The 10102-nt window shown below is 42.6% G+C and overlaps 1 protein-coding gene across 1 annotated transcript in view; it reads right to left on the bottom strand.

Annotated features, from left to right (window-relative positions):
• Positions 1-221: 221 nt before the first annotated feature.
• The window catches only part of DNAJC1 (DnaJ heat shock protein family (Hsp40) member C1), a 195827-nt gene continuing 185946 nt past the window's right edge, over positions 222-10102 (bottom strand). The window contains exons 10-12 of the mRNA XM_081143295.1: positions 4722-4770; positions 2914-3365; positions 222-418 (exon numbers count right to left, since the gene is read on the bottom strand). Coding sequence (XP_080999421.1) covers positions 350-418; positions 2914-3365; positions 4722-4770 — 570 coding nt within the window. The 3' untranslated portion in view covers positions 222-349. The remainder of the gene's footprint in view (positions 419-2913; positions 3366-4721; positions 4771-10102) is intronic.

Below are 10102 nucleotides of genomic sequence, written 5' to 3'. Positions count from 1 at the left end.
TTAGTTTATGTATGCATGAGATGAAAAGGTTCAAAATCGCTGGTCTACTCATATGTTCCTTCAAAATCATATATTCGTCTGACTGCTGGAAAGCACTATTCAGTTAGTTCCCCATGAAAGTAAACTTGGTAGTAATGAGGGGATATGCTGTAAAATACCCCAATCTTTTTTTCTCCATTAACTCAGTGTTTGTTTAAACATTAGAGCACAACATTAATTTTAAATTTAAAAAATTTTTATTAAGGCACATGATTTATAGAAATACTGAGGTACAAAATGCAAATTTCTGTATAAGAATTTTAAAATAATCATTTTGGAAAATGAAGGTGAGCATCATCTTCCAGAATATTCAACTTTTAGCTTGTTTTTTCTTTTGGACCAGTTCAACCAGCAGCTTGTATCTAGCGATACAGTCTTCCTGTAGGAAGAAAAAGAGAGGTGAAAACAATTACTTCCACAAGTCAGTGTGACCCTCACAGGTCAGCCTGTGGGACCTGCTAGTAGGCTGTGCCCAGTGACAATGAGACGGTCTCATGTCCATTCACTCTGCACAGGACCTGCCTAGAATTTCCCAGGTGAGTCCAGCTGGTCACAGGAAGACAAGGCTGCGCAGGTTCAAGGAGGCGGCCAGCTGAGCGGCCGGCGCAGGGTGTGGTGCGAATGGCTGGGGTGGGGGCAAGTGGCAGCTGTCTGTGAGGCCTACTAGCATTATTATGACTATGACTTTCAATTTGCTAACCATAATGATCATTTTTAACATTGCACTATTTCACCACAACACGTCACTTCAAAGAAACCAGGCACTTGAGGCCAGGCAGCCTCGATACCGTCCTTGGGGTTTGCCTCTCCTGAAGCGCTGCTGGGGCTTTCCTATGCCCCGTGGGCCCAGCCCCACAGGATGCTGACAAGTAGTGTGCGGAACTTCCTCCTGCTCGTCCCAGCCCCGCCTCGGTCTTCTAGCCTGTCAGGTACAGAACTACTGGCTTCAGATCCCAGCTGCCTGCAGCTGTCACCCCTTGGAGTGGGGACTCATGACTCTCCTGTTTATCACAAGGCACTTTCCAGACTCCGTTTCTGTTCTAAAGAAACACTGTCCCCAATGGCACTGTACGCCATCACTACCTAAGGTCTAGTGAGGACTGATTTGCGCATCACAGCAGATGATGGCATCAGCTGCCTTGGACAGCAAATGCCTACTCAGTCCTTCCTAGGATTCTAGCTTGTTGGTGTGGTGAGTATCTTATAATACGCGCCTTATCCACCTCCCGAAAGACTCCTCCCTAGAGTCTTTAAAACGATCAGTCTTTCCTTAATAGCCCTGCTGCCCACGGTCCCGCCTAGCATGTGACACAAATGTGGCCAGTCCCAGGGCCTCACCTGGAAGACAGTGTGGGCCCTGAGCTCTGAGCAGCAGGTCTGCCTGGGAGCCCAGCTGACAGGCACAGCTCCTCCTTCCTTCAGGCCCAGAATTCCCAGAGGCTCTCAGGCCACTTACAGGGAGTCATTCCCCAGCAGGTGAGCCCCAGGGAACCTTTCCTGGACCTGGTTCTAAAGTGAAGGCTGAAAGGGAACTTTTGCAGGTCAGTAAAAGCCCTGCTCATTTCTGGCTGAAACAGGAAGGTTACCAAACCCCAAGGCAATGAGTTTCTGAATGTTCTATCCTAAGGAATCCAGTTCTAGCTCCTTCCTTTTAAAACAATGTCAATTCATCACATATGCAAATGCCTGTGTCCTGACAGATGCTGAAGAAATTCAGGGAAAATAATTACTTCTGGCAAACCAGTTGGAGAGGCAGGGGGAGTCTGTGTTTCCCAAATAGATCAACTGCTAATGGTTTTATTTTTCTCCCCAGGAAATCTCGACTTCCTCATTTTAAAGTAGGTGATAGATAACTAGACCTGTACACACGGGGACATTCATGGCCACAAGCTAGATTGTCCAACATCGAATTTCAATTAAAAAAAAATAAGAATGTAAATGAACATCAATGTGCCCAGAGGCTACTGAGTGAAAGGCACAGAAGGCAGAGAGATTGGTTCTTTTGATTTCTCAGTGTTCTCGTGCCTCAGACGAAGAGGCCCTGGAGACACATGTCAAGAAAGGGCCGGTTAGAAAGACCACGCTGTGAAGTGCAGCAGCTCCACCGGCCCAGCAGAAGGCAAAGGCCAGGGGTGGGGCTGGCTTTCCGCAGGGACACCCATCTTCCAGCCTGCCTGAGTTTTTATGTAAGAACTATCTGCAGATATATTTAAGCAGATACTAAGAGCTATAAACGGGGAGAAAAGTCTTTTATAAAAAGCCAAGGCTACAGAGGGTAAGCTGAATCCCAAATGTCTTTCTTACATTGACCCCCCCACACAAATATGCCTTCAGGGTCTCCCATCAACTGTGTGCTACGGCTGAGTCCAGAGTCATAGGTAGAGCTGGAGACCACACATCCCCTTGTCTAAAGGCTTGTCAAGGAGCTAGAAGGGCCTGTGATTTTGGAGAAACCTCCTCACTCTGCTCATAGGGAGCATCCAGCTCACTGTGACCAGGACGCTGCTGAGCCACCAGGGCTTCTCTCTAACGGCCACATGAGTAGAGCGAATGCTCCAGAGGCTGGGAGGGTGGCTGAGGGTGAAATTTATGTTCCATGCATGGAATTTTCTCTGAGAAAAACCACCTGGTCTGTATAATGATCTAACTTAGACTGCTGACCTCATTTATACACACTAATCAACTGAGTGCACAGATTCCACTTGCTTTCAGGGGAAACATACTGCAAGGTACCTGGGAAACAGGAGCCCACGTGGACAGCTGCAGACAGAGGAGATGACTAAGATGAAGGAACAAATGGGAGGAACTGGGTGCAGCCCCTTCAGTGGCTCTAAAACCAGAGTAGGGGCCTCCTCCTTTCCCTGCCTCACCCACCTTACTCTTCGACGGGACACATTTGGCTATTTTGTCCCAGCGGTCAGAGGATCCTTTTGGGTATTGCTGTAATGCTAATTCCAGGAGTTTCTGTTGATTCTGAGTCCATGGCTCCTCTACGGTGCGACCTCTCTCTCTCTTCTGGCTCTCCTCATCGCTCGATGCATTTTGTTCTGATATATCAAAGTCCTTCTGCCTCTTTCCACGGAACTTCTCCTCTGGCTCTGCCTTTGTTGCTACCTCGGGCAGCCTGGCTGGCCTGCGTCTCCTCGGCTGGCTTTCCAGGACCTCGGTCTCCTGTTCCGCTTCCTCCTGCTCGTCACTGTCCTCGCCGTCCCCCACGGCCTGCTCGGCTTCCCGCTGCGTGATGATGTCGTCAGGCAGGGCCATGGCGGTCTTGTTGGGCCTGGAGCTCTGAGCTGTTGATTTGAGTTCCGAGAGTCTAACCATTCCTGTGGGAAAGGGCACATCACACAGGGGAAAGGGCAGGGTCAGATCAGGGGACAAGAGCGAGAGCAGCGGCCTCTCACACAGCAGTCAGTGCCTGCGGCATCTCGCATATATTATTTCACTTAATTGTCACTTTATTCTGGAAGGAGAGGTATCAGTGTCCGAATTTTACCGATGAGGAAAATCAGTCTCAGAAACCCACAGAGGTGGCGGGATCTGAACCACCCCTGCTTGATTCCAAGTCTGTGCCTTCCCCCGCTGAGGAACAGTGTGCGCAGAACCCACTGCGATCAAAGAGCGCAAAGACCTCTCAGAAGGAACAGCCTGCTACTTTCAAGGTTGGGAAGGTTATTTCCTGTCCAGAGTTGTCATTGGTTTCATCAGCATAACTAAAATGAGTCTGTCTGAGCTCATGCCATGCTCACCACCTGCAGGTGACCACCAGCACTTCGGTCTGCTCTCTGCTCAAGGACACTTCTGGGGCCACTGTGAATGACACCTGTTCATTTCACTGCTCACAGTACATGGGCAAACCAACTCTGGCTCCAGCCACAGGTGTCACCCCAGAGATACCCTTAAATGTTCAACTACACATTTCCCTTTCTCTTCACACTTTCCACCCCTCTGCCAATGCTCTAGTAAGATCCATGTCTGTCTGTTCACTTGGCTACACCACAGCCTTTTCAGAATACGTTTTTGGAGAATGTCTTGGAGGCCAGCTGCTTTCACATAATATCTCACTGCCTATTTCTGCCCCCATGCCCAGACAAATAATTGTATTGGTAGAAAAGGCATCTGGAAATGCCCTCTTTCCTAAAGCCTGCAGAACCCCAAGTTGAATCCTTCCTGGGATGACTTCTGGGCATCTCCAGGTTTGCTGACCTGCACTTAGGTTAAGTTGGAAGGTTTAGGAGGCATTTTCTTACTTCCTGGTTCCAGGCAAACAGTATGGAGACATTGAAAAAAATCCCAGTTAGTCTTGGAGGAAACAGATTTGGAGAAACATCGGTTGTTGGGAAAGCTGCTTGTTGTCTATTCTAAAGGACAGTGTGTAGGGATGTGGAGGTGGGATAGTGTAGGGATACCACACACAGTCCCCTGTGCCCCCGTCCCCCATTATGAGAGAAGAACAAGGTTTTTATAGTCTTTACACTTATCCCATACATCTCAGCACCCACATCTGTTTAGGGCTGAATTGGCTTGTTGGTGCCTGTAATCTGACACATTTTAGAGGTCTGACCAATAGAGTTCATTGGTCAAAGCTATCACACCATCATATTTAAAGAAACTGTTATAAAAAAGAATGTATTTTAAAGAAACTGCTTTAGATTAATGGGGTGAAGTGGATGCTAGCTCACCTGGGGAGCAGGTAACTGAATCCTTCAGTTGTTTGGCTTTGGTTGTCACCTGTTTCAAAATATAAAAGCAAAGAAAATCTTACTTTCCACATACCTACAATATATGTCAAGTGATGTATTTCATATAGTCTTGGTTTCACTTCTTATTAGCTGGGTAACCTTGACCAATTTCTAGTCCTTTCTCTGTCTCATGTATTACTGTCTGTAATATGTAGATATGATACTAACATCTTTTGCCTCTTAGGGATGTTTTAAGTTTGAAATAAGCTCTTAGAAAGACACCTGGCAGATATTAAAGGCTCAGTAAATATTACCTGTTTTAATTGACATGAATCATTTGTTTTCCATTCATACAAAGGGCAGAATTAGAGAAAATATTTAAAGCCACTTAGAAATGTGCTTCAATTTTATTCCCTACATTCCTCTCTCTTTCCAGATGACCTTGCTTTCTATTTTAGAGAAAAAAATTGAAGTTATCCAACATGAGCTTCTGGCTTCCAACCTTCCAACTCAAAATTGGACTCTTATCAACATATAGCCTTCCTCTTTCTATTCCAACGCAAAGAAAGAAATTACCTTCCTTCCTCTAAATCCTTGCAGAACTATGCTCCATCAATTAACTGCCTTTGCTTTCATCTTGAACTTCTCCCTGCCCATCAGATTTGTCCCATAAACCTTCAAACTCTGCTCAAATGGCCTCTACAGGCTACGCTCCCTTGAGCTCTTGCCTGCTCCACTTGGCTTTCATGACAGTATCTCCTGGTTTTCCTTCTCTGTCTCTGAATGCTCCTTCACTGGCCCCTCCTCTACTCCTGCCTTTGGTTCCCAAATATATTTCTCAACATTCTGTCCTTGCTATTCACACGCCCTTTCCATTTTGTCCTTTGGTACCTCATACCATCTGTTCAATAATACCTTAGACAAGAAATGATTAGTCTGTATCTCTGGCCCAGACCTCCACCTTGGAACGCCAGGCGACAGAAACTGCCCATGTAACACAGCAGGTCATCGCATGTGAAAGGACTAGATCTTTGTCACAATAAACGTACTGTGTACCAGACACTGTTCTAAATAAGATACGTGTGTGTCTGCACAGTCCTCACAGCAGTTGTATTAGGTGAGTACATCATTATTGTCCCCATTTTACATAATCTGAGGCCCAGAGAGAATAAGTAACATGGCCAAGGTTAAAAGGCTAGTAAACAGCTGTACCCAGGCAAATCAGGCTCCAAAATCTTTGCTCTCAAGCACTATAAATACTGCCTTTCAAATCCAAATCTCTTAGAGATGAAGAAATAGGCTGAGTGCACTTTCTGATATACTACATGGTTCCCTTTAATTGCCCACTAATCTTTGGAGGTCTTCTAGCTCCACAAACAACAAATCCCAGACTACACTCATCAACTTCTCAGCCTTTCCTTCCTTTCTTAATAGCGCTATTATCCCAGTCACTTAGGCTCCAAACCTGAGTCAATTTTTGGACTTTTCTCTCCCTCCCCAACCAGCTACAAGGTTCTTCGCAGTCCTGTTTGTTCCCTTCTCTCTCAGACCTGCACCACCTGTATTAATCCTTCATTCTCAGGAAACTGAAAGAATATCAGCCTCTAACTAGTCTCCAATTTACTTATTTATAGTTTTTACAGAATAGACTAGTAACCCCAAAGCAGAATTCTGATCAAACACCTTTGATGGGTCATTACTAACTATATAATAAGGTGTCCAATTCTGAACCGAAGTGTAAGGAAATGCACAATCGGACACTATTCTCTTTCCTGTATCTATCCTTCCTTTCAGCTGAACTAAACAATTAATGTTCCTCAGATAGTCAGAAATCCCCTGTCCTGTTCTTTTGGCCATTGTTAACATAGTCTGAAATAATTTTCTTTTCTTCAGCAAACCTCTCCTTAAACATCTATGCCCTCAAATGTGACTTTCTTCTAAAAGACTTCCCTGATGTCCACTACCAGGACTACTAACTCCGGTGACAATCCCTCTCCTCTCTCAATTCTGCTGTATTTAAAAATTTTTGTTGTTTTATATCACATAATGAAATTTTATCTTCACAGTTCTATGAATTTTAACACATTTATAGATTGATGTAATCATGACCACATATAGGATATGTGAAGCCATCACCATAGGCAATTTTAGAACATTTTCATCATGTTGGTGCTTCAGCTATCATCTCTCAACCTCCGGACCCTATCCCATCCCACCCCACCCCACCCCCACTCTCAGCTCATCAACCACGAACCTATTTCTGTGTCTCTAGAGTTCCCTGTGCTGGGCTTTCATATGAGTAGAGTCATATAATAATATGTGGACGTCTGTAGTTGGCTTCTTTCATTTAGGGTAATGTTTTCCAGGTTCATTCAAGTTGTAGTATATATCAGTACTCCATTCTTTTTTATTGCCAAATAATCCATTATATGCATATACCACATTTGTTCATCCATTAGTTGATAAACATTTGTGTTACTTCCATCTTTGGCTATTATGAGTAATACTGCTATAAGCATTTGTGTACAAGTTTTTTGTTGTTGTTTGCATATGTTCTCCTTTATCTTGGGTATACACCCTGGAGTAAAATTGCTAAATCATGTGGTAACTGTATGTTTAACTTTTTGAGGAACTGCCATACTGTTTTCCAATGTGGATGCATCATTTTACATTCACACCAGCAATGTATGAGGCTTCTGATTTCTCCACATTTTTGGTAACACTTTTAATTATCCAACTTTCTGATTCTAGCCAGCCTAGTGAGTGTGAAGTGATTTCTGGGAGCTTTGATTTCCATTTCCCTTATGACGAATTATATTGAGTATTTTTTCATATGTTTACTGTCCATTTGTATGTCTTCTTTGGGGAAATGTCTATTCTGATCCTTTGTCCATTTTTAATTTGGGTGATTTCTCTCTTTATTACTGAGCTATAAAAGTCCTTTACATACTTTGAATACAAGTCCTTTATCAAATAAATGATTTACAAATATTTTCTCCCATTCTGTGGGTTGTCTTTTTTTGGGAAAGATCTAATTTTCATGAATTGGACCACATCCCACCTAGCAACTAGGAGGGCACATTCTCTTTTTACCTTTTTAATGGTGTCTTGTGAAGCATACAAGTTAAGTTTGATGCGGTCCAATTGACCAAAAAACATTTTTTTTGTTGCTTGTACTTTTGGTATCATATCTAAGAATCCTTTACCAAATCCAAGGTCATGGGGATATACCCTTCTGTTTTCTTATCAGAATTTTATAGTTTTAACTCTCACATTTAGGGGAATATTGCCATCTGATAATGTTAAGTCTTCTAATCTATGAACAGACAATAATTTCCCATTTATTTTGATATTCAATTTCTTTTTTTAAAAAATTATTTTATTGTTGACAGTATTACAGATGTTCCCCAATTTCCGTCCTCCTCCTCCCAGGCCCTGCCTCACCCTAGGCCTTCATCACACTATTGTCTGTGTTCATGGGTTATTAATATATGTAAGTTCTTTGGTTAATCTCTTCCCATCTTCTGAACCTTCCCAACACCCCAAGATATATCAGTCTGTTCCATGCCTCCACGCGTCTGGACCTATTTTGTTCATCGGTTTATTACGTTCATTATATCCACTTATAAGTGAGATCATGTGATATTTGTCTTTTTCTGACTGACTTATTTCACTCAGCAAAATACTCTCCAGGTCTATCGATGCTGTTGCAAAGGCTAAGAAATCCTTTTTTAAAGCTGCATAGTATTCCATTGTGTAAATGTACCACAACTTTTTTTATCCACTTATCTACTTGGGCTGTTTCCAGATCTTAGCTATTGTAAATAACAATGCTATGAATCTAGAGGTGCATGCATTCTTTCTGATTGGTGTTTCAGGCATCTTAGGATATATTCCTAGAAGTGGGATCACTGGGTCAAATGGCAGTTCCAGTTTTAATTTTCTGAGTAAATTCCATACTGTTTTCCATAGTGGCTGTGCCAGTCTGCATTCCCACCAGCAGTGCACTAGGGTTCCCTTTTTTCCACATCCTTGCCAGCAGTTGTTTGTTGATTGATGGTAGTCATTCTGGCAGGTGTGAGGTGATATCCCATTATAGTTTTAATTTGCATCTCTCTGATGATTAGTGATGTTGAGCATTTTTTCATATGTCTATTGGCCATTTGCATGTCCTCTTCGTGGAAGTGCCTATTCAGGTCTGGTGTCCATTTTTGAACTGGGTAATTTGTTTTTCTTTTGTGGAGCTGTATGAGTTCTTTATATATTTTGGAAATTAACCCCTTATCAGATGTGTCACTGGCAAACCATATTCTCCCATACAGAGGATTCCCTTTTCGTTTTGATGGTTTCTTTTGCTGCGCGCAAGCTTTTGAGTGTGATGTAGTCCCATTTGTTTATTTTTTCCTTTGTTTCTCTTGCCCTCGGAGATGTATTGGTGAAAATTCTGCTACATGAGATGTCTGAGATTTTGCTGCCTATGGTTTCTTCTAGGATTTTCATGTTTTCACAACTTACATTGTCTTTTACCCATTTTGAGTTTATTCTTGTGTATGGTGTAAGGTGGTGATCTAGTTTTTTTGCATGTATTGGTCCAGTTTTTCAAACACCATTATTGAATAGACTTTTACTCCATTGCATGTTCTTTCTTCCTTTGTCAAATATTAATTGACCATAATGATGTGGGTCAATTTCTGGGGTTTCTGTTCTGTTCCATGGATCTATATGCCTGTTCTTGTGCCAGCACCAAGCTGTTTTAACAATAGCTTTGTAGTATAGTATGATATCTGGTATTGTGATCCAACTTTGTTCTTCCTTTGCAAGATTGCTGTGGCTATTCGGGGTCTTTTTAGTTCCATATTGTCTGTGTCCATGGGTTATACATATAAGTTCTAAGGTTGATCTCTCCCCACCCACCCACTTACCCCTGCGTTCCCTCTGAGATTCCTCAGTCTGTTACATGCTTCAATGTCTCTGGATCTATTTTGTTCATTGATTTATTTTGTTAATTAGATTCCACACATGAGTAAGATCATGCGACACTTGTCTATATCTTTGACTGGGTTACTTTGCTTAGCATAATACTCTCCAGGTCCCACCATGCTGTCTCATAGGATAAGGAGTCCTTCTTTTTTACAGCAGCATAGTATTTCATGGTGTAAATGTCCAAGAAGATACTTGGTATGATTTCAATCTTCTTTAATTTGTAGAGACTTGCTTTGTCCCCTACCATGTGGTTGGTCTGTCTTTGAGAATGTCCCATGTGCATTTGAGGAGAATGTATATTCTCCAGCTTTGGGGTGAAATGTTTTGTAAATATCAATTAAATCCATCTGATCTAGTGTGTCACTTATTTATTTTTAAAAATATATCTTTGTCGATTT

This window comes from Miniopterus schreibersii, assembly GCF_964146895.1.
Source record: "Miniopterus schreibersii genome assembly, chromosome: 1".
NCBI lineage: Eukaryota > Metazoa > Chordata > Mammalia > Chiroptera > Miniopteridae > Miniopterus > Miniopterus schreibersii.
This window is presented reverse-complemented; position numbering and strand designations above follow the sequence as displayed.